Source organism: Bufo bufo, chromosome 3, assembly GCF_905171765.1.
Source record: "Bufo bufo chromosome 3, aBufBuf1.1, whole genome shotgun sequence".
NCBI classification, from domain to species: domain Eukaryota; kingdom Metazoa; phylum Chordata; class Amphibia; order Anura; family Bufonidae; genus Bufo; species Bufo bufo.
This window is the reverse complement of record NC_053391.1, coordinates 100,358,141-100,383,336: the sequence shown is the minus strand read 5'-3', so window position 1 is coordinate 100,383,336 and position 25,196 is coordinate 100,358,141. Positions and strand designations below refer to the sequence as shown.

General features: G+C 44.8%; 1 protein-coding gene across 1 annotated transcript in view; it reads right to left on the bottom strand.

Moving 5' to 3' along the window:
* The window catches only part of NEK8 (NIMA related kinase 8), a 126,783-nt gene that overhangs the window by 39,837 nt on the left and 61,750 nt on the right, over positions 1 to 25,196 (bottom strand). Inside the window, exons 8-9 of the mRNA XM_040423403.1 lie at positions 24,869 to 25,016; positions 23,979 to 24,055 (exon numbers count right to left, since the gene is read on the bottom strand). Of these exons, the coding sequence (XP_040279337.1) occupies positions 23,979 to 24,055; positions 24,869 to 25,016 (225 nt within the window). The remainder of the gene's footprint in view (positions 1 to 23,978; positions 24,056 to 24,868; positions 25,017 to 25,196) is intronic.

Below are 25,196 nucleotides of genomic sequence, written 5' to 3'. Positions count from 1 at the left end.
AAAATAATAATTTCCGCTAACTTGGGCCAAAAAAATGTCTGAATGGAGCCTTACAGGGGGGTGATCAATGACAGGGGGGTGATCAATGACAGGGGGGTGATCAATGACAGGGGGGTCTATATGGGGTGATCACCCCCCTGTCATTGATCACCCCCCTATAAGGCTCCATTCAGATGTCCGTATGTGTTTTGCGGATCCGATCCATGTATCCGTGGATCCGTAAAAATCATGCGGACATCTGAATGGAGCTTTACAGGGGTGTGATCAATGACAGGGGGGTAATCAATGACAGGGGGGTGATCAGGGAGTCTATATGGGGTGATCACCACAGTCATTGATCACGCCCCTGTAAGGCTTTATTCAGACGTCCGTATGCGTTTTGCGGATCCGATCCATCTATCAGTGGATCCGTAAAAATCATGCGGACATCTGAATGGATCTTACAGGGGGGTAATCAATGACAGGGGGGTGATCAGGGAGTCTATATGGGGTGATCACCACAGTCATTGATCACGCCCCATTCAGATGTCCGTATGCGTTTTGCGGATCCGATCCATCTATCAGTGGATCCATAAAAATCATGTGGACATCTGAATGGATCTTACAGGGGGGTAATCAATGACAGGGGGGTGATCAGGGAGTCTATATGGGGTGATTACCACAGTCATTGATCACGCCCCTGTAAGGCTCCATTCAGATGTCCGTATGCGTTTTGCGGATCCGATCCATCTATCAGTGGATCCATAAAAATCATGCGGACATCTGAATGGAGCTTTACAGGGGTGTGAACAATGACAGGGGGGTAATCAATGACAGGGGGGTGATCAGGGAGTCTATATTTTGGGTGATCACCACAGTCATTGATCACGCCCCTGTAAGGCTTTATTCAGACGTCCGTATGCGTTTTGCGGATCCGATCCATCTATCAGTGGATCCGTAAAAATCATGCGGACATCTGAATGGAGCTTTACAGGGGTGTGATCAATGACAGGGGGGTAATCAATGACAGGGGGGTGATCAGGGAGTCTATATGGGGTGATCAGGGGTGATCAGGGGCTAATAAGGGGTTAATAAGTGACCGGGGGGGGGGGGGGGTGTAGTGTAGTGGTGCTTGGTGCTACTTTACTGAGCTACCTGTGTCCTCTGGTGGTCGATCCAAACAAAGGGGACCACCAGAGGACCAGGTAGCAGGTATATTAGACGCTGTTATCAAAACAGCGTCTAATATACTTGTTAGGGGTTAAAAAAATCACATCTCCAGCCTGCCAGCGAACGATCGCCGCTGGCAGGCTGGAGATCCACTCTCTTACCTTCCGTTCCTGTGAGCGCGCGCGCCTTTGTGCGCGCGTTCACAGGAAATCCCGGCTCACGCGAGATGACGCGTATATGCGTCGCTGAGCGCAGGGCTGCCACCTCCGGAACACGAATCTGCGTTAGGCGGTCCGGAGGTGGTTAATATGTACGGGTGACTTGCATTATTCCTATGTGCATAACTTTACATTTGTCAGTGTTAAACCTCATCTGCCACTTATCTGCCCAAGCCTGCAATCTATCCAGATCCCTCTGTAGCAGTATACTGTCCTCTTCAGTGTTAATTACTTTACACAGGTTAGTGTCATCTGCGAAAATTTATATTTTACTATGCAAGCCTTCTACAAGATCATTAATACATATATTGAAGAGAATAGGGCCCAATACTGACCCCTGAGGTACTCCACTAGTGACAGTGACCCAATCTGAGTGTGTACCGTTAATAACCACCCTCTGTTTTCTATCACGCAGCCAGTTACTTACCCACATACAGACGTTTTCTCCCAGTCCGAGCATTCTCATTTTATATACTAACCTTTTATGTGGTACAGTGTCAAATGCTTTGGAGAAGTCCAGATATACGACATCCATTGATTCGCTGCTGTCAAGTCTAGAACTTACCTCCTCATAGAAACTGATTAAATTAGTTTTGCATGACCGATCCCTCATGAAGCCATGCTGATATGGCGTTATTTGCTTATTTCCGTTGAGATACTCTAAGATAGCATCTCCTAGAAAACCTTCAAACAGTTTACCCACAACAGATGTTAAACTTACCGGCCTATAGTTTCCAGGCTCTGTTTTTGGACCCTTTTTGAATATTGGCACCACATTTGCTATGCGCCAATCCTGTGGGACATTTCCTGTCAGTATAGAGTCCGCAAATATCAGAAATAAGGGTCTGGCTATGACACATAAAGTACCGTATTTTTCGCTTTATAAGACGCACTTATTCGCCCCCAAAAGTGGGGGGAAAATGGCCGTGCGTCTTATAAAGCGAATACTTCGCTGGCCGCTATGCTGCACAGCGCGGCCAGCGAAGTATCAGTGTGAAGGGAGGAGGTGGGGACACTCATGGCAGGGCCCGTTGCAGTGACTCTACTCTAATACACCGGGCCCCGCAACTGTTAAACATTCAATCTGATCTATATAATTGTATACGCGCTGTACGGTACTTACTGTAGTACCGGAAGTATAGCATTAAGACGGCGCAGCGCCTGCCGCAGCTCCCTTCTCATGCGCCGCCTGCCCCAGCTCCCTCTGTCATGCGCCGCCTGCCCCAGCTCCCTCTGTCATGCGCCGCCTTAATGGGAGATGCCGGTCTGCGCCGTCTTAATGTTATACTTCCGGTACTACAGTAAGTACCGTACAGCGCGTATACAATTAGATATAGATCAGATTGAATGTTTAACAGTTGCGGGGCCCAGTGTATTAGAGTAGAGTCACTGCACCGGGCCCCGCCATGAGTGTCCCCGCCTCCTCCCTCCACACTGATGCATCTGATGGGGGATCTGTAGATGACACTTATGGGGAGCTGTGGATGACATAAGTGTCATCCACAGAGCCCCATAAGTGTCATCCACAGATCCCCCATCAGTGTAATGCACAGATCCCCCCTCAGTGTCATTCACAGATCCCCCCTCAGTGTCATTCATAGATCCCCCCTCAGTGTCATTCATAGATCCCCCCTCAGTGTCATTCACAGATCCCCCCTCAGTGTCATTCACAGATCCCCCCTCAGTGTCATTCACAGATCCCCCCTCAGTGTCATTCACAGATCCCCCCTCAGTGTCATTCACAGATCCCCCCTCAGTGTCATTCACAGATCCCCCCTCAGTGTCATCCATAGAGCCCCATAAGTGTCATCCACAGATCCCCCATCAGTGTCATCCACAGAGCCCCCCTCAGTGTCATTCACAGATCCCCCCTCAGTGTCATCCACAGATCCCCCCATCAGTGTCATCCACAGATCCCCCCATCAGTGTCATCTACAGATCCCCCATAACAGTGCGTCATCCACAGATCCCCCATAACAGTGCGTCATCCACAGATCCCCATAACAGTGCGTCATCCACAGATCCAAATAACAGTGCGTCATCCACAGACCACCATTAGTTCAAAACCTACAAAAGCACACCTTTTGGTTCAAAATATTTTTTTTTATTTTCCTCCTCAAAAACCTAGGTGCGTCTTATCATCAGGTGCGTCTTATAAAGCGAAAAATACGGTATATAGTTATTGCCCTCATGCACTGCACCGTATATATATCTGCTCAATACAACCTCTGACTACAGAGCCTCAAGCCTCATGCACATGACCAGCTGTGCCCGTATTCCGCATTGTATGACGAATGCGGACTCTTTCAAATTGAATGGGTCCGGAAGATACGGTGCAGTGCGGAGTCGGAACGGATCAGAAGCCCGCAGAAGCACTACAGAGTGCTTCTGTGGGTTTTCTGTCTGTGCCTCTGCACCTCAAAAAAGTAGTGCATGCACAATTTTTTGCGGTGCGGACCGTCGGATGCGGATCCCGGACTGCGCTGGATCCCCTCAGCTAGTGATGGCCTACCCTAAGCATAGGCCATCATTTAATAAGAGGTGGACAACCCGTTTAATTCTTTGCATCTGAATGTGTAGTAGAATGACCGGCTAGAATACTGTACATTTAAAGAGGCTCTGTCACCCGGATCACCCTTATTAAACCAGGCACATAGCCTGGTAGGGGTGATCCTGCAGTTTAAAAAGATACCTTCCTCCTCACAGTCGGCGCCATGGTTGTTGATAAAATCATACTTTTATTTCTTTGCTGGCAGGTAATCTTGAGCACCAGGAGGCTGGCGTTTTCAGTACGGGCACCTATATGTGACATATGTGACACCTCCCGAAATTTAAACATCCCCCTCCCCTTGATTGACAGCATTAGCCCAAGTTGAACCGTACACTAGCGCTGTCAATCAAGGGGAGGGGGGGTGTTTAGATGTCAGTAGGCGTCACATAGAGGTGCCCGTACTGAAAACGCCCGCCTCCTGGTGCTCGATATTGCCTGCCAGCAAAGGAATAAAAGTATGATTTTATCAACAACCATGGCGCCGACAGTGAGGAGGAAGGTATCTTTTTAAACTGCAGGATCACCCCTACCAGGCTATGTGCCTGGTTTAATAGGGGTGATCCGGGTGATATAGGCTCTTTAAATAGAGCACTGATATACAGTGTTACAATGCTGCCCATAATTATTCATACGCCTGGCAAATTTTGACTTAAAGTTACTTTTATTCAACCAGCAAGTAATTTTTTTTTACGGGAAATGACATAGGTGTCTCCCAAAATATAATAAGACAAGAGGCATTATTGTGGAAAAAAAACATTTCTCAGCTTTTATTTACATTTGAGCAAAAAGTGTCCAGTACAAAATTATTCATACCCTTCTAAATAATCAATTGAAAAGCCTTTTATTGGCTATTACAGCAATCAAACGCTTCCTATAATTGCAGACCAGCTTTTTGCATGTCTCCACAGGTATTTTTTGCCCATTCATCTTTAGCAATGAGCTCCAAATCTTTCAGGTTGGAGGGTCTTCTTGCCATCACCCTGATCTTTAGCTCCCTTCACAGATTCTCAATTGGATTCAAGTCTGGACCTCTCCAAAACGTTAATGTTGTTGTCTGCTAACCATTTCTTCACCACTTTTGCTGTGTATTTTGGGTCATTGTCATGCTGAAATGTCCACTGGTGCTCAAGGCCAAGTTTCTCTGCAGACTGCCTGATGTTGTCGTTGAGAATCCTCATGTATTGCTCTTTTTTCTTGGTGCCGTTTACTGTGATTAGGTTCCCGGGTCCATTGGCTGAAAAACACCCCAAAGCATTAGGTTCCCACCACCATGTTTGACAGTGGGGATGGTGTTCTTTGGGTTGAAGGCTTCTCCTTTTTTACGCCAAATGAAGGAAACATCATTGTGACCAAACAATACATTTTTTGTTTCATCTGACCATAACACAGAAGACCAGAAGTCTTCTTCTTTGTCTAGATGAGCTTTTGCAAAGGCCAAGCAAGCTTTTGTGTGCCTTATCTGGAGAAGTGGCATCCTCCTTGGTCTGCATTGTGCAGTGTCCGTTGGATTGTCTGCCTTAAAACATTGCCACCAGCTGAGCCTAGATTCACCAGGATGGCCTTGGTGGTGATCCTTGGATTCTTTTTCACCTCTCTAACTATCCTCCTGGCCAGCACAGGTGTCACTTTTGGCTTCCGACCACGTCCTCTGAGATTTTCCACAGTGCGGAACATTTTTTGCTCAAATGTAAATAAAAGCTGAGAAATGTTTTTTTCCACAATAATGCCTCTTGTACATCGTCTTATTATCTTTTGGGAGACACCTATGTCATTTCCCGTCAAAAAATTACTTGCTGGTTGAATAAAAGTAACTTTAAGTCAAAATTTGCCAGGGGTATGAATAATTATGGGCAGCACTGTATATCAGACATATATATCAATTTCTGCCAAAGCACATGTCGGTGTGGACGCCTTCTGAGGTGGTCATCCTAATATGAGTTAATTATATACTATTCTGTAATGCCCCTGGTTAATAAGCACTTGCTAAGGGTCCATTCACACCTCCGTAACTGTTTTGCCGTCCGAAAATTGCAGATCCACAAAACACGGACACCAGTCATGTGCGTTCCGCATTTTGCGGACCGCAGATGGCTGGTACTATGATGGAAATGCCTTTTCTTGTCCGTGGCTGCAGACAAGAATAAGACATGTTTTATTTTTTTGTGGGTCCGCGGAACGGAAGTGCGGATGCGGACAGAACACAGTGTGCTGTCTGCATCTTTTGCGGTCCCATTGAAAATTAATTGGTACGCACCAGTTCCGCAAAATTGCACAACGGATGCGGACCGACTTCATGGACATGTGAATGGACACTAAGGCCTCTTTCACACGGGCGTTGCGGGAAAAGGTGCGAGTGCGTTGCGGGAACATGCACGATTTTTCCACGCGAGTGCAAAACATTGTAATGCGTTTTGCACTCGCGTGAGAAAAATCGGCATGTTTTGTACCCAAACCCAAACTTCTTCACAGAAGTTCGGGTTTGGGTTAGGTGCTGGGTAGATTGTATTATTTTCCCTTGTAACATGGTTATAAGGGAAAATAATAGCATTCTTAATACAGAATGCATAGTACAATAGCGCTGGAGAGGTTAAAAAAATAAATAAAGATTTAACTTACCTTAATCCACTTGCTCGCGCAACCCGGCTTCTCTTCTGTCTTCATTTGCTGTGTGCAGGAAAAGGACCTGTGGTGACGTCACTCCGGTCATCACATGGTCCATCACATGATCCATCACCATGGTAAAAGATCATGTGACGGACCATGTGATGACCGGAGTGACGTCACCACAGGTCCTTTTCCTGCACACAGCAAAAAAGAAGACAGAAGAGAAGCCGGGCTGCGCGAGCAAGTGGATTAAGGTGAGTTAAATTATTTTTAATTTTTTTTTAACCCCTCCAGCCCTATTTTACTATGCATTCTGTATTCAGAATGCTATTATTTTCCCTTATAACCATGTTATAAGGGGAAATAATAATGATCGGGACCCCATCCCGATCGTCACCTAGCAACAGTGCGTGAAAATCGCGCCGCATCCGCACTTGCTTGCGGATGCTTGCGATTTTCACGCAACCCCATTAATTTCTATGGGGCCTGCGTTACGTGAAAAACGCTCGTGTGCACAGCCCCATAGAAATGAATGGGTCCGGATTCAGTGCGGGTGCAATGCGTTCAACTCACGCATTGCACCCGCGTGGAATACTCGCCCGTGTGAAAGGGGCCTAACTGGAATGAATGGTTTTTGCTATGTGACACAGTGAGAGATTTGGTCTGGGAAAACAGGTATTTTCCTCTCGGCATGTGCTGCTGGGCTGATTTACAGCCAGGTGAGGTCAAATACCGGACCGGATTTTAAATGCCGGTCCGGGTTTTGGCAGCACCTGGCTGTCCTTAAATAGGCAGCTGGGCTCAGAAGCCATGTCTGTGTGCTGGGATCTGAGGCCTGTGCTGGGCTGGAGAGCTGAGACCCGTGTGTCAGGGGAACAGGCCGCCTAAAGCCTGTATTCGGACTTTCTGTCACCAAGGTGACTTTTTGTTATATTAACTTGCCATTGGGTGTGAAGTAACACCAACACTGCAAAAGTGATGTTTTGTTTTTGGCACCATGTATAAATAAACACTGAAGTTTGAATTACGAACTTGTATTTTGCTTCTGTACTGCGCCCGCTTATCCTAACTACCAGAGCGAATCCCCACAATTGGTGGAGAATGTGGGCAAGCGCAGAGATGCAGGCGTAAGCTGCGAAATATTGTTGTTGTTTTTTTTCGCCGGGCACAGTTGTATGTTTTGCATTAAACCCATCTGTGGAAGCCACCTTGACGCTTGGTAGATGGGCCCGACACAAGTTTGATCAAAATGTGTGCTAAGAGCTTCCATTGATCAATTTATAGTAGGTATAATACCACTTGAATTTAGAATAATTCCCATTTCTCAGTTTTACTGCTTATGTGTGTGCAGCCAGTATTTTTTTTATCAACTATGTTTGCTTTATGGATATGTACCTATGACTATGAATAAGAATGTGCCAGTCTAAATTTTCTTGTAGTATTTATTGAGGGCAGCGCCTCTTTTAGACTGAGCAAACGCCCATCTGCCTGGGGCTTCTGAACAAAGTACAAATGTAGCTGGTTCCTACACTGCCCTGAAAATGTGGACTTGGATAAGTCCAAAAGAGGTGGTATATTAGTGATAGGGACCAGTCTGCGGAAGCCACCTTGACGATTGGTAGATGGGCCCGACACAAGTTTGATTAAAATGTGCGCTAAGAGCTTCCATTGATCCATTGATAGTAGGTATAATACCACTTGAATTTAGAATTATCCCCATTTCACAGCTTTACTGCTTATGTGTGTGCAGCCATAATTTTTTTTAGCAACTATGTTTGCTTTATGGATATGCACCTATGACTATGAATAAGAATGTGCCAGTCTAAATTTTCTTGTAGTATTTATTGAGGGTAGCGCCTCTGGCTGTGAAGTAACACCAACACTGCAAAAGTGACGTTTTGTTTTTGGCACCATGTGAGAATAAACACTGAAGTTTGAATTACGAACTTGTATTTTTCTCCTGTACTGCGCCCGCTTATCCTAACTACCAGAGCGAATCCCCACAATTGGTGGAGGATGCGGGCAAGCGCAAAGAGGCAGGCGTAAGCGCCAAAATATATATTTTTTTTTCGCCGGGCACGGTTGTATGTCTTGCATTAAATCCGTTAAATTTCAACCCGTGACCCTTGACAAAATGGAGGCAGTAATGAAGGCCCTCATGGAGGCTAACAAACAGCAGCAAGAAACAAATCTGCAACAGCGGGAGGCTAACAGGCAGCAGCAAGAAACAAACCGGCTGCTGCTACAACACGTGATGGCTTTGCAGACGGCAGGAGCAACCCCGAGCGTCCACGATGCCCGGAAAGTGGTCCGTGCGGCGATCCCCAAGATGACACCCGCAGATGACGTTGAAACCTACCTGGCGATGTACGAGAAGGTAGCCACAAGGGAGAAGCTACCCAGAGACCAGTGTCGCTCCGTTCCTGGCATCTGATTCCCAGCGGGTCTCGACCTGTTGGACGATCAAGCGGCCGACTACTAGAAAGTCAAGAGTGAGATTATGGCAAGACTGGGGGTGAATGTGTTGGTCTGGGCCCAGCGGGTGCATCAGTGGGGGTTAAACGCGGCTGAGCCTGCCCGACCCCAGTATTATAACTGACTTCACTTCTTGCAAAAATGGCTACAGCCTGACGTGCTGAGTCCCACGGCTATGCTGGATCGTATGATAGCCGATATGTTCTGGAGGGCTTTGCCATACCATCTCCAGCACTGGATCGGTCAGGTGTCTCCTGGCAATGCCCTTGAGATGGTGGACCTGGTGGAATGCTATAAAGCTATCAGGAATATAAAGGAGGGTTCTGTCGGGAGGGGGGTCGGCAAACCCCGGAAATCTCCACCCCAGGCCTGGAGATTTGAGCCGATAAAACCCGCCCGGGATGTACCCAAGGTGGACCTGGCTCCAATAGTCTGTTGGCGATGTCAGGAGCCTGGCCATGTAAGGGCTGACTGTCCCCATCGGGGTGAGCCCATGGACACTAACTATGGCTACCGTCAGTCGCTATATGCCAGGAGGCTGTGTGCAACAGGTACCCCAGAGTCTCTAGATCACTTGTGCCAGGTGGAAATGGGAGACACTCCGGCGGAGGTTCTGCTGGACTCAGGGAGTCTGGTGACCCTAGTAAGGGCTACCCTGGTGCAGTCCACCGAGTATACTGGCCGGAAAGTCAGGGTGATGTGCATCCACGGAGACTTAAAAGACTACCCCATCGCGCTGGTGTCTCTAACCGCGATGGCCGGTAGATGGACCCAAAATCTACATTATGGACTCATAATAGGGAGAGACTTCCCGAGCTTCCGGCACTGTGGCCTGCTACGAGAATTACCGATACCCATGAGACAGGGGTAACCCCTGCAGAGTGGCCTTGCTCAGGGGGAGACCACAAGCCTGGGAACCCGAGGCCGAAGGGCCAGCGGTAGGGGTGACCGCCACTTTGGTGGAAGAGGGGGAGACAACCCCGCTAACTGTGATGGTGGGAGACGTGGAGGACTTGCTGCCGGGTCCTGAATTGGCAGACCTCAATGTCTCCGGGAATAATTTTGGTACCGCACAACACCGGGACCCAACCCTATCCCGAGCCTGGGAGAATGTGTTAATAGTAGATGGTGAACCACAAAAAACCTGGGGCCGAGTCGGTGTTTCCCCGTTTTGTGGTTCATCAGGGTATGCTGTATCGGGTAAACCAACTATGGGGTGAGCATATTGAACAGTTGGTGGTCCCCAAGGCTTATCGCAAACTCGTCATAGATCTAGCCCACCAGCACGTTCTCGGGGGTCACCTGAGGTTGCAGAAAACAGAGGATCGTATACTACAGCGGGTTTACGGGCCCAGCATATTCAGAGAGGTAGAAGAGTTTTGTAAGTCTTGTCCGACCTGCCAGATAACTAGCCCCCAGCAACATTTCCGTAGTTCCTTTCCCGATTATCGAGGTACCATTTGACAGAATAGCTATGGATCTCATAGGCCCCGTACCAAAGTCCGCCAGAGGGCACCAACACATCTTAGTCATCCTAGACTACGCCACTCGGTACCCGGAGGCTGTGCCACTGCGACATACATCGGCCAAACTCATAGCTAAGGAGTTAATGGAGATATTTTCCCGAGTAGAACTACCTAAAGAGGTTTTGACCGATCAGGGGACCCCTTTTATGTCCAAGGTGATGACTGAACTCTGTGAGTTGCTGCACATAAAACAGCTATGACGTCCGTTTAACATCCGCAAACGGACAGTCTAGTAGAAAGATTTAACCAAACATAAAAAAATATGTTGAAAAGGGTGGTGGCTAAAGATGGGAAGGACTGGGACCTTCTTCTGCCCCATCTCATGTTCGCAGTGCGAGAGGTACCCCAGGCCTCTACTGGGATCTCGCCCTTTGAACTGCTATATGCAGACACCCTCCCGTTCTCTTGGATGTAGCCAAAGAGGCATGGGAACAAAAACCCACTCCGTATAAAAGTGTTATTGAGTATGTTACCCAGATGCAAGAACAGATAGAGACAGTGTTGCCTCTTGTTAGGGAGCATATGGAGGCAGCTCAGTGAGCCCAGAGTCGGGTCTATAATCGGCAGGCTCGGGTCCGGATCTTTAACCCGGGTGATCGGGTTTTGGTTCTGGTACTGACCGTGGACAGCAAGTTCCTGGCTAGGTGGCAGGGGCCCTACGAGGTACTCGAGAAAGTTGAAGATGTGAACTACAAGTTACACTAGCCAGGGCGGTGAAAGCCGGAACAGATCTACCATGTTAATTTGCTTAAGCCGTGAAAGGATAGGGACACCTCTACAGAAGACAGCCTGCGTCTGGGTTTTCTAGGGGAAGAGGTTCCGGCCCCTTCGTCTGATGCAAGGGAAGCGGTTGCCGCTGTGAAAGTTGCTGACAGCCTCTCCTCTAAACAGACTCAGGAGGCCAGAGACTTCGTTAGTCGGAACATGGATGTGTTCTCTGACCTCCCCGGACGCACTTCCACAATCCAGCATGAGATTGTCACGGAACCTCAGGCCAAAGTCCGGTTAAAACCATACCGGGTACCCGAGGCTCGGCGACACTAAGAGGAAGTGCACTTAATGCTGCAACTAGATGTCATTGAGGAGTCTAAAAGTGAGTTGGCCAGTCCTATAGTCTTAATACCCAAGCCAGACGGGACATTACGGTTCTGTAACGATTTTCATAAACTGAACAAGATTTCCAAATTCGATGCGTATCCCATGCCCCAGGTAGATGAGCTCATCGAGAGGTTAGGACGAGCCCGGTATTTTTCTGTTTTGGACCTCACGAAAGGGTACTGGCAGGTGCTCTTAACAGAGGCTGCCAAAAAGAAAACTGCCTTCATCACACCTGAGGGGCGGTATCAGTACAAGGTGCTACCCTTTGGTCTGCATGGTGCCACTATTCAACGGCTTATGGACATTGTGCGCTTCGTCTTACCTGGACGATATTGTCATCCACAGTACCGACTGGAAAAGTCACCTACTAAAAGTGCAGGCTGTAGTGGACTCCCTTCGGAAGGTGGGACTAACCGCTAACCCAAAAAAAATTGCAATAGGGTTAGAGGAGACTAAATACCTGGGGTATGTCATTGGGCGCAGAGTCATCAAACCCTAAGTGAACAAAATAGAGGCAATACGAAATTGGCCCCGACCTGTAACCACTAGGCAAGTAAAACTGCCACTGCCACAGAGGCCCCCTAAAATTGGAAGATGGGTTACTGTAGGTTCTGGTAGACTGAGAGTTGTGGATAGAAGGCATGTCCCACAGTCTGTGGCTCTCCATAATTCATTTGCAGCACTTTCAGAGTGCAAGAGCAACATGGAGGATGGCTCAAGCACAGTGGGTGAGAAACAATCATCTCCCATGCCTAAAGTATGCAAGACTGCAGCCAAAGACAAAAAGGTGAAGGTGAGGATTGATAGTAAGCAGCTGTTGGTGTGCGATTCCATCATAAGAGGTGTGAAGTTTGAGGAGAATGGTGTTGTTAGAGGTCTCCCTGGTGCTACCGCTAGCAGGGATAGACGACGGATCCTTAATATTGTTAGGCAAGCAAAGCAGGAAAGGGAAGTGGATGTTATTCTCCATCTTGGGACAAACGATTTGGCTTGCAATGAGGTTTCAAAGGTGAAAGAAGCTTTTCACACACTTGGAAAGGATATACAGGAGGTTGCATCAACTGTTTCATTCTCTGCAGTTTTGCCTGTGCATAACCTTCAGCATGACAGGAAGATGCGCATTAAGGAATTTAATGTATGGCTTGGTGAATGGTGTCTGAACCAAGGGTTTGGCTTTGTGTCTCATGTTAGCTCTTGTTGGAATGGAAAAGAACTGTACAAGAAAGATGGTTTGCATCTTTCTCTCAAAGGAACGAATGTCCTCGGTGAACAGTTCCAGGTATTTGCTAAGAAGCATTTAAACTAGGAAAGGGGGGCAAAAGAGTGATAATCCAGCAGTCCAACTGCCCCCCAGAACAATGCCAGAAGAGGCCAGTAGCACAAAGGTTAAGAAATGACAAGCTCAGAGTCTTGTCTACAAATGCTCGCAGTCTAGGGAATAAGATCAATGAACTTGAGGCTATAATGGCATCTGAGAATATAGATGTAGTGGCTGTTACTGAGACGTGGTTCAAGGGGAGTAATGACTGGGATATATCAATACCAGGGTTCTCTCTATACAGGAAAGACAGAGAAGGCAAGAAGGGGGGAGGGGTGGCCCTGTATGTGAAAGATAACATAAAATCTAATTTGATACAAGTTAGCGAGAACAATTTAGAGTCAGTTTGGGTTACCGTGCAGCTTGATAATCATAAGGTAACTTGTGTAGGTGTGATATATAGGCCACCTAGCCAAGTCAAAGAATTAGATGATCTACTAGTTGAGGAAATAGCTAAAATGACATTGAAAGGGGAAGTTATCATTATGGGAGACTTCAATCTTCCAGATGTAAACTGGAAAACCAAAATAGCTAGTTCTGCCAGGAGTACAGATATTCTAAATTCCCTGGGATACTGGGATTATCTCTACAGCAAGTAGTGGAGAAGCGTCCTGCATCCAAGAAAACGCCCCACCATGCGGCACAAACACAGACTGATTACATCAGTCATTGTGTTGTATAGTAGTGGAGACCATATCTCCAGAAGGATATTGATACTTTGGAGAGAGTTCAGAGAAGAGCTACTAAACTGGTACATGGATTGCAGGATAAAACTTACCAGGAAAGATTAAAGGAACTTAACATGTATAGCTTGGAAGAAAGACGAGACAGAGGGGATATGATAGAAACTTTTAAATACATAAAGGGAATCAACAAAGTAAAAGAGGAGAGAATATTTAAAAGAAGAAAAACTGCTACAAGAGGACATAGTTTTAAATTAGAGGGGCAAAGGTTTAAAAGTAATATCAGGAAGTATTACTTTACTGAGAGAGTAGTGGATGCATGGAATAGCCTTCCTGCAGAAGTGGTAGCTGCAAATACAGTGGAGGAGTTTAAGCATGCATGGGATAGGCATAAGGCCATCCTTCATATAAGATAGGGCCAGGGGCTATCCATAGTATTTAGTATATTGGGCAGACTGGATGGGCCAAATGGTTCTTATCTGCCGACACATTCTATGTTTCTATGTTTCTATGTAGTGAAATGACCGCTCAAGAGGGTAGTGTTATTATAGGAAATCCCAGGCATATTTCAATATAACTTCTTTATTCATGATGTAAAACACCCATGGCAGTATCCCACCTGTCATAAAAAATATATATTAACTCAATTAGACTAAATATGAAAAACAACTTCATCATACTGACACTAGATTAGACATATAGACATTATTCAATTCCACTTACATTAAAATCAATGTTCAATACATGCCTTACAGGCCCAGCTGAGAGATCTGAAGAAAATCGTATCGGCTTACCAGTTGATAGGAGTTTTCAGGACGCAGGGCCCACGGGGACTGATATCTGCCATCTACACATATTTACTTAATTTAAAGATATCGACATCTCCATTGACAGCAGAAAGTAAATGGAGAGGAAATATACCTAATCTGACAAATGAGGAATGGGGTGAAGCACTGGAAGCCCCAGTGGCAGTATCTCCGTCCCTCAATAATAGCAATCTGTTATTGAGGGACAGAGATACTGCCACTGGGGCTTCCAGTGCTTCACCCCATTCCTCTTCATTCTGAACAGGTGTTACTTAACCCCAACTAGGCTCTTTAAAATGGGCAGGAGAACGCACACGGAGTGCCATAGGTGCTCACAATTAAATGCGGATTTTTGGCACTTAATATGGGAATGTAGTTATATACAGGCTTTTTGGAGGGAGGTGGTGGCTGTAGTATCCTCCCTGATTCCAGATTCATTGGTGGTTTGTCCCAAGCCCTGCCTTCTAGGTATTGTAGAAGAAGAGTCACGTTCACGATATACACTCACTTTCATTAAGGAAGTTTTGTTTATTGCCAGGAAAGCTATTGCCATTAGATGGATGGCGGACAGACCCCCTTCGATTAGTCAGTGGAAATCCATGGTCAATAATATTATTCCCTTTGAGAGGATTATGTATTCTCGCAGGGGCTGCTCTCAAAAGTTCCAGAAGATATGGGGACCATGGTGCGCTTCTCCTGTGACTGCTACGGCGGCCCACCTACATTCTGTGACTTAACCAATATGTTCAATCAGCTGCGTATCTTCAAAGTTTACTAACGGGATTTATTTGAATTGAATAAAGATAGGCCATTATTTATACTGTACAATATTGACTAAGGATGATTATTGACATGATGTGCGGGGATCAATGGGCTGCGATTTATTTGATATCTGTGATGCTGCAAATTGTTCAACTTATCATTGCATTCTTAATTGTAATACACTTTGAATGTACTGTTAAATATCTTGCTTACTTATTTTCAATAAAGCGAGTTTAAAAAAAAAATCAATGTTCAATCCATGGGGTTGTAATGATCTCAAATTATAAATCCATCTTAATTCTTTCTTCCTCAATATCATATCTATGTTCCCTTCTCTTCTCAGTGAACCCACAGAGTCAATCACCCTATACCTTAACTGATTAATCGAATGGCCTTTCTCAATAAAATGTTTAGCAACCGGTTTATCCAACATGTTTTTTCTGATCTTACTCTTATGTTTATTTATTGTTTCTCTAACTTCCATAGTGGTCTCACCCACATATATCAGGCTACATGGGCACTGTATCATGTAGATGACATCACGTGACCTGCATGTATAATAGTTCTTAATTTTCATGTATAATAGTTCTTAATTTTATATACATACCCTGTATAAGGATCATTAAAAGAGTCACCTTTGATCATATTGCTGCAGTTACAATTCAAGCAGGGGAAATTCCTCATCTTCCTCGGGGCCATGTATTTTTGTCTCTCTAGCTGTTTACCCCCAATATCCGCTTTAACCAGCCTGTCACGTAAATTGGTATTCCTCCTGTAAGCCATCAATGGAGGTATTCCAAACTCTCCTATTGAGTTTGCAGTATGGTTTCTCTTTCAACATCCTTAACCTTTTCACTCGATCTCTGCAACAACCTCCGAGGATATCCTCTAACAATAAATGTGTGACACATTTCATCAACTCGAGCATCAAAAATCCGATCATCAGAAACCACTCTCCTAACTCTAAGGAGTTGTCTCCAGGAGAGTGATTCTAACATTCATCGTGGATGTGCACTATCGTACCTCAACAGATTATTCCTATCTGTGGGCTTTTGGAACAAATCAGTTTTAATTCCACCATCATCCACAAAAATCCTCACATCCAAAAACTGTAATTCATTAGTGGATGTTGTCATAGCAAATTGTAAGCCTGGTGTTGATGAAATGGCTCCAACTCGATATTTGTATCCGTCCAAATAAAAAAAAAAGGTCATCGATATAGCGCCACCAGCACAGGATCCTCTCCATAAACTCTGACTGGTACACCAGCCTGTCCCCCACTCCCGTCATATAGATGTTAGCATAAGTTGGGGCCACATGTGACCCCATCGCGGTTCCGGGATTCTGTTGGTAAAAGGAATCCCCAAAAAAGAAATAATTCCTCCTGAGGACCACTTCTAGGAGCTGGAGGACAAACTGTGCACCAGTCGGAGAGAACCCTGTGCCGTCTAGCGCCATACCGACTTCTCGATCCGTCTTCATGTTCAATATATGTATATAAAGAAACAACATTAAAAGAAACTAAATAAAACTGTTCCGGTAACACTACATCTCTCATTTTCAACAAAAAATGACTTGTATCCCTAATATACAAAGGGGCTTCAATGGCATATTTTCGAAGTATCCTATCAAGGAATATTGCTATGGTGCCGAAGACAGATCCCCTCCCAGAGACAACTGGTCTCCCCGGAGGATCCTCAAGTCCCTTATGGATCTTAGGCAGCATATATAACAAAGGGGTTATACGGTATTGTACCCTTAAATATTCACCCAATTCCTTATCAATAATCTTTTCATCCAAGGCTTTCTCCACAATATCTGCTATAAGATCCATAATTTCGGGCTTGGGATCAGTCCTCAGCCCCTCATACACCTCAACATCCTCCAACTGTCTAAACACTTCATTTTTGTACTTTATAGTATCAAAAACCACCACCGCTCCACCTTTGTCGGCAGGTTATATAGTTATATTCTTGTTGTTCTCTAAATTCCTAAGGGCCTCATTCTCTGGACATATTATATGAACTACTTCTCAATTCATTATCATTTAATGTTTTAATTTGTTTAGTGACAATTTAAATGTAAGACTCTATAGTCTATAATGTGGTTATTCTGAGGAGGAGAAAAAGAACTCTTATTCCTCAAATCTAGATCCTTCAAATATAGCATATTTTTATCCTCATTTATTCTAGTGTCTCTCAATACTTCATGAGCAAAATACCCCTTCAGACGTAATCGTCTAAAGAATCTCTGAAGGTCAAGTTCTATTTCAAACCAGTTGCTATTAGCAACTGGACTGTAAGAGAGTCCACGGCTCAAAACCTTAATCTCATCAGATGTTAACTCCACCGAGGATATATTCAATACCAAATTATTTATTTCTGTGTATTCCGTCTCGTTGTACACTCTTGTGTCCCCTTGATCCGTGATTGCTTTCCCTGTGGAGGTACATTTCTTCTGGGGCCTGTGATGTTTCCTTCCGCCCCTCCTATATTTCCTCCTTTTCTTTGCTTGTCTAAAAAAATAGATTGGGCCGATTCGGAATCACAGGTGGTAAATCCAAAGTGGCCCTGCTCAAATTTTCTACCTTTTCTTCTCCTAGGTTTCCCATTAGTTTGATTGCTCTGCCAATTGCACACCTTCCCAGATTGATAGTCCTTTAGGTCACGGTGCCATTTATCTCTTTTTGCTCTCTCCACCTCTACTCTGTGGCGTTGAACATATTGTGCAATCTTCTCTTTATAGGTCGGGAACTCATCAACCCCTAATAGATCTTCTATCTGGGTTGTCAGAGTTAGGAGGGTCTTCTTAATATTCTCTACCTCCTTCTGTAGATATTCAATGTTAAAGGGCTTCTGTCACCCCCCAAACAGCAATTCTCTTCCGGGTGTAGGGCTGACGTCATCGGCGCAGTCGCACTGAAGAAGGAACAGCCAAGCGAGCGTCCTTCTCTCAGAGCGCCTGCGCTGAATGAGGACCGGTACGGCGCAGGCTCGGGATTTCAGCTGCAGACAGGGCCAGCGGGAGGAGGAGAGCGCTCGCTGGCCCTGTCAATCAAGTGGAGGAGGGGGTGTTTTTTAGACCGAGGATGTGGCGGCTACTAGCAAGTCCACCCAACTTGCTGGTAGTGAAGAAATTTGCATATCACAAAAGTACTATTTTTAAAGAATTTAAAGCACAGCCAGAGGTAAGAGGGGTATATATGGAATCTGCGTACATTAGCAAATATATTAAGTCCAAAACTGAAAATTGCTGTTTGGGGGGTGACAGAAGCCCTTTAACCAAAATAATTTCAAACGAATATTTATTGCTGACCAGCTCAAACTTCTTGCAAAAATCACTATTATTAGGAAACAGATTAGGAGGTAAGTGAGATCACAATCCCCGTGGGATCCTCTGCATTTTATTATATTCCCATAAGGTATTCAAATGTAATTCAATAGTGGTTAGTCTCTGACTCTTGTTCATATTTCCTTTTCAGGAGATCAATAGAGGGTGTACTTAAAAAAGATACATCACTTTTCTCCTCATTGATGAGTCTATGTATGTCTTCCTCAGTGTACAAACACATATTCATGCCCAAGGTGTCTTTGGTCTTACCCGGTGCGGGGATATCACCCGTGCACGCTCACCAGATCCAGAAATAGGATAAAATTGTGTCTGAGAGCAGCACCAATGACCTTGAAGATGTATTCAGGAATGCATCAGCTCGTACTTGACCTCAGATCCATTCGGTCATTAGAATAGCATACAAAATCCAGATTGACGGCAGCATCTCCATACAAAAAGGTTCTTTATTCACAGTGGGTCTATGATAAGCATGTGTACAAAGTAAAAAATGCAACGTTTCGGCTACATTGCAGCCTGTCTCAAGCATAACATGAAGTGAAATACAGGGGTTTAAATAGTGCTCATACTCAACTAATTATTCCAATTAATTATGCAAATATACATAAAATCACTGCCTCCAAACAGACATAGACTAATGCCAGTGTATCTTATACTATCATAGGTTTCACATCATGATGTACATCTAGAGGGTACGGGGTTCTTTCCGACTGGTGCACGGTTTGTCCTCCAGCTCCTAGAAGTGGTCCTCAGGAGGAATTATTTCCCTTTTGGGGATTCCTTTTACCGGAATCCCCAAAAGAAGCGCAGAACCGCGATGGGGTCACATGTGGCCCCAACTTATGCTCACACCTATATGGCGGGAGTGGAGGACAGGCTGGTGTACCAGTCAGAGTTTATGGAGAGGATCCTGTGCTGGTGGCGCTATATCGATGACATTTTTCTGATTTAGGCGGATACAAATATCGAGTTGGAGCTATTTAATCAACACCTGAATAGTGCCATTCCAGGCTTGCAGTTTACTATGACAACATCCACTAATGAATTACAGTTTTTGGATGTGAGGATTTTTGTGGATAATGGTGGAATTAAAACTGATTTGTTTCAAAAGCCCACAGATAGGAATAATCTGTTGAGGTACGATAGTGCACATCCACGACGAATGTTAGAATCAGTCCCCTGGATCCAACTCCTTAGAGTTAGGGTCCATTCACACGTCCGTAATTTGGGTCCGCAATTTGCGGACCTATTCACTTTCAATGGGGCTGGAACGGATGCGAATCCGCATTTCCGGGATCCACATCCACATTTTCGGGATCCGCATCCGTTTTTTCGGGATCCGCAATTTCGTTCCTGAAAAAAATAGAACATGTCCTATTCTAGTCTGCAATTGCGGACCAGAAAAGGCATTTTCTATTATAGTGTCTGTGACGTGCGTTCCGCAAATTGCGGATCGCACATTGCAGGTGTCTGTGTTTTGCGGATCCGCAACTTGCGGATCCACAAAACACTTACGAACGTGATGGATCTTTTACCATGGTGATGGGTCATGTGATGGATCATGTGATGACCGGAGTGACGTCACCACAGGTCGTGGAATGAATGCTCACCACAGGTCCTGTTCAGCAAAGAAGGAGACAGACGAGATGCCGGCAGCGCCAGCAAGTGGATTAAGGTGAGTTAAATTTTTGTATTTTTTTTTTAACCCCTCCAGCGCTATTTTACTATGCATTCTGTATTCAGAATGCTATTATTTTCCCTTATAACCATGTTATAAGGGAAAATAATACAATCTACAGAACACCGATACCAAGCCCAAACTTCTGGGTACCAAACCCATGTTGGGTACCAAACATGCGCGATTTTTCTCACGCGAGTGCAAAACGCATTACAATGTTTTGCACTCGCGCGGAAAAATCGCCGGTGTTCCCGCAACACACCCGCACATTTTCCCGCAACGCCCGTGTGAAAGAGGCCTTAATCATCCTTATACAGGGTATGTATATAAAATTAAGAACTATTATACATGCAGGTCACGTGATGTCATCTACATGATACAGTGCCCATGTAGCCTGATATATGTGGGTGAGACCACTATGGAAGTTAGAGAAAGAATAAATAAACATGAGAGTACGATCAGAAAACCGGTTGCTAAACATTTTATTGAGAAAGGCCATTCGATTAATCAGTTAAGGTATAGGGTGATTGACTCTGTGGGTTCACTGAGAAGAGAAGGGAACATAGATATGATATTGAGGAAGAAAGAATTAAGATGGATTTATAATTTGAGATCATTACAACCCCATGGATTGAACATTGATTTTAATGTAAGTGGAACTGAATAATGTCTGTATGTCTAATCTAGTGTCAATATGATGAAGTTGTTTTTAATATTGAGTTAATATATATTTTTTATGACAGGTGGGATACTGCCATGGGTGTTTTGTGTTTTGCATGTGCTGCCAGGTGAGGTCAAATACCAGACCAGATTTTAAGTGCCGGTCCGGGTTTTGGCAGCACCTGGCTGTCCTTAAATAGGCAGCTGGGCTCAGAAGCCATGTCTGTGTGCTGGGATCTGAGGCCTGTGCTGGGCTGGAGAGCTGAGACACGTGTGTCAGGAGAACAGGCCGTTTTGAGGTAGAATTGCCACCAAGGTGACTTTTTGTTATAATAACTTGCCATTGGGTGTGAAGTAACACCAACACTGCAAAAGTGACGTTTTGTTTTTGGCACCATGTGTGAATAAACACTGAAGTTTGAATTACGAACTTGTATTTTACCTCTGTACTGCGCCCGCTTATCCTAACTACCTGAGCGAATCCCCACAGCTAGTACAAAGTGGGGGATAGTGGGTTAAATATTGACTATATTAGATACCTTATGACCCAGTGATGCCAACCTATTTGTCCTGATTGGTTCATTTTTAATCTATGTTTTATGTTGCATAATAAAAGTATTTTTTAACTTCTGACTGCCTGAAAAGATGCATTTTTAGAGCTTACTTGAAACTGTGGATGTTGGAAATGAATCTGATTATCCAGGGTAGAGCATTCCAGAGAACTGGTGCAGCGAGAGAAAAGTCTTATAGGCAAGAGTGGGATTTAGAAAATGAAGGTTGTTAGTCTTTGCTTTCAGAATGAAGAGCACAGGTAGGGGTTAGGCAGAAATGAGTGAAGAGATATAGGAAGTAGAGGGGATAAACGCTCTGTAATATGATGCTGTATGGAGGAACCGTACAGCGGTAAGTGGTCCTAATGTTACTGAGGCTAAGGCTACTTTCACATCAGTGTTTTTGCTGGATACACCCGGCTGCATCCGTTCTGAACAGATCCGGTTGTATTTTCTCTAAGGTGACCAAGACGGATCCGGCACTAAAACCATTGTCAATAGGCGTTGGATCCGTTTTCTTTTGTGTTCGAGAAAACAGATCCAGCACCACTGACTTACATTGTGTTTCATGCCGGATCCGTCTTGATCAGTATCATTACCCAACCAAATGGAACGGAATGCATTCGGGTGCACTCCATTCAGTTCAGTTTTGTCCCCATTGTCAATGAATGGGGACAAAACTGAAGCATTTTCCTCCGGTATTGAGATCCATCACAGGAAATGGAAAACGCTGATGTGAAAGTAGCCCAAGACTTACTGGTAAAATCCACCTGTCAATTTCCTGTTTCCTTTGTCTTTATCAGGATGGTCCAGCTAGACTTCGTTGCTCTGTGCTTTGCAATTAGCATGAGAGTGGATGCAGAAAGATCCATCGCAAACGGACAGGAAGGCAGTACTATCTGTGCCATCAAAAGACTATGGGCCATTTTGGAGCTCCAAAAGAAAAATTTAAAATAAAAAAGACTTTGGGCCAGTTTACACTGTTTGTTTGGCGCAGAGCATTTCCACCTCAAAATCGGCTCCAAAAAATGCCTCCCATTCATTTCAATAATAAGAAGCAAAACTTGCTTTTTTTCCATGTGGAAAAAACAAACAGTCTCCCTTTGAAATGAATGGGAAGCATAAAAAACAGCTCCATGTGTGTCCATGCGGTTTTTTGTATGGTTTTTGGTGTAAATCAGCACCGATAACCACAAGCTGAAAATGCAGTTTTGTATGGAAAACCCATTGGTTAAAAAAAAAACGCATAAAAATGCAAGAAAAGAAAAACAGAATTTTGTAGGCAGGTTTGCAAAATTCATTGTGTGAACATACCCCTAGGGTGACGGCACTAGTTGTTGTCACTCACGTAACAGAGAATTGCTGGTGATGAGTATACACAAAGTCCAAGGAGAAGAAGATGGCGGTCAGACGTGGAATTCAATTATAATCTATCTTCTTTATTTTTTAATCGGTAACAAACAGAAGTGGGTTTGGAAGGGGGAACTGGCAGGGGATATGGTGGGAAATTTATAAAACTAAGGAAAAGTGGATTAATTGCAGCTTTCATTCCGTGCGGGTGCAATGCGTGATGTGAACGCATAACACCCGCACTGAATCCTGACCCATTCATTCCAATTAGTCTGTGTACATGAGCGTTGTTTTTCACGCATCACTTCTGCGTTGCGTGAAAATCGCAACATGTTCTCTATTCTGCGTTTTTCACGCAGCCCTGGCCCCATGGAAATGAATGGGGCCGCGTGAAAAACGCATTGCATCCGCAAGCAAGTGCAGATGCGTTTTTCATTGAAGGTTGCTAAGAGATGTTGTTTGTAAACATTCAATTTTTTATCACGTGCGTGATGAAAAACGCAGATCCTTCTATCTTCATTCAGCAGGACCTGCGCTGACATCACCACGCTAACCACGTGGTGAGCGCAATTACGTCATCAAAGATCCTTTTGCAGGTCTTGAAAGAAGAAGAAAGAAGACGATGCCAGCTGCGCAATCAAGTGGATAAAGAGAGTTCTTTTTTTTTTTAACCCCTCAATCAACATTTTAGTAAGCGTTCTGTATTCAGAATGCTATTATTTTCCCTTATAACCATGTTATAAGGGAAGATAATACCGTGAATTTATTTTAATAGGGTCCGGGGTTGCTCATCCCTATCATCTCCTAGCAACCATGCATGAAAATCGCACCGCATCCGCACTTGCTTGCGATTTTCACGCAGCCCCATTAATTTCTATGGGGGCTTTGTTGCGTGAAAAACGCTGAATATAGAACATGCTGCGATTTTCACGCATCACACAGCCCCATTGAATGGGTCCAGAGTCAGTGCCGATGCAATGCGTTCACCTCACGCATTGCATCCACGCGTAAAACTCACCCGTGTGAAAGGGGCCTTAGTGTGTTCCAAAGATGGAGTTTTTCCTATAGCACATAATAATATTTCTACAAGCCAGTGTCTTTTTATTTTTATTTTTTTAGGAGGATGATAGGAACTGCTCGGCAAGTGACCTTTTCGTGTATTTAACTAAATCAACAGTGTAATAAAGTTAATAAACCTTACCTGAGTGGCATCATTAAAATTGGTATGCCCTAAGCAACCATTGCTCCCACTGCCAAATGTCATGATGATCCCCCTGTCTGGAAAGAGATGAAAGCATTTCCATTTCATTTTCTTGTTTCTATATTCACAAATGATTGACAACCACTGGATTATATCTATGAAGACCATTAGAAAGATATTCTATAGCAGTGATAGTGAACCTTTAACAGACCGAGTTCCCAAACTGCAACCTAAAACCCACTTATTTATCGCAAAGTGCCAACACAGTAATTAAACCTGAATACTACAGTCCAATATAGTACATCTTCCATGTACTTTATCATTTAGCTATAATAGCCTGCATGCATTCAGTGCGCTGCCTGTGCTGTTCATAGTGCGCCCTGCGCTGATGAATGGCAGGAAGGTCTAAGGCATAATGGTACACCATAGACTTTTTCCAGGGTGCGGGTGCCCACAGAGAGGGCTCTGAGTGCCGCCTCTGGAACCCGTGCCATAGGTTCGCCACCACTGCTCTATAGGGTAGATTTATCATAGCCTGGCAGTGTACGCCGGGCTGTAATAACCAGGCATGCTGCCGGAAGCTGAGCCCAATTTATGACGAGATGTACGCCTCGTCATAAACTACACGCAGCATCCGGCAGTCAGTACACCTGAACAGATATCTGCCGTAGAAGATGATAAAAGTGGCAGGGTCACCGGCCCTCCCCCTCCCTCGTCACACCCCCTTTTCAGAAAAGTGCCGAGGCCAACGGAGAGACGGCACTGGCGCAAAAACTTTGAAAAAGTCACAAAGGTGCAGCTTGCAACTTTTTCATGCCATAAAATTGGAGTATGCAAATGATAAAATGTGGCCCCATAAGCTAAACCTTATAGATATGCTCTATCCACACCTGTCAAACAGGCAGTAAACAGGTCGCCGCAGGAGACATGCTTTATGGTAACTCCGGACTGGCCTTCCAAAAAACGGGAAATGAATTGAGGCTGTGCATGCTCTACAGATCCTGGAAGAGAAGGAGCTCCAGCGCCTAATGGGGGGGCCTAAAAGAACGATGAAAAAAAGTCAAATGTATGACGTAAAAGACATAGGGAGATATAAAAGCAAAAGCAATTAATCAGATTACATTGACTTATCCTGATGCAAAGACAACTGCGTTTCAATAAGCTGGATCATAAAGGCGTTTAGAAAAGAAAGACCCTGCTGCCATGGAGTCTCAAGGT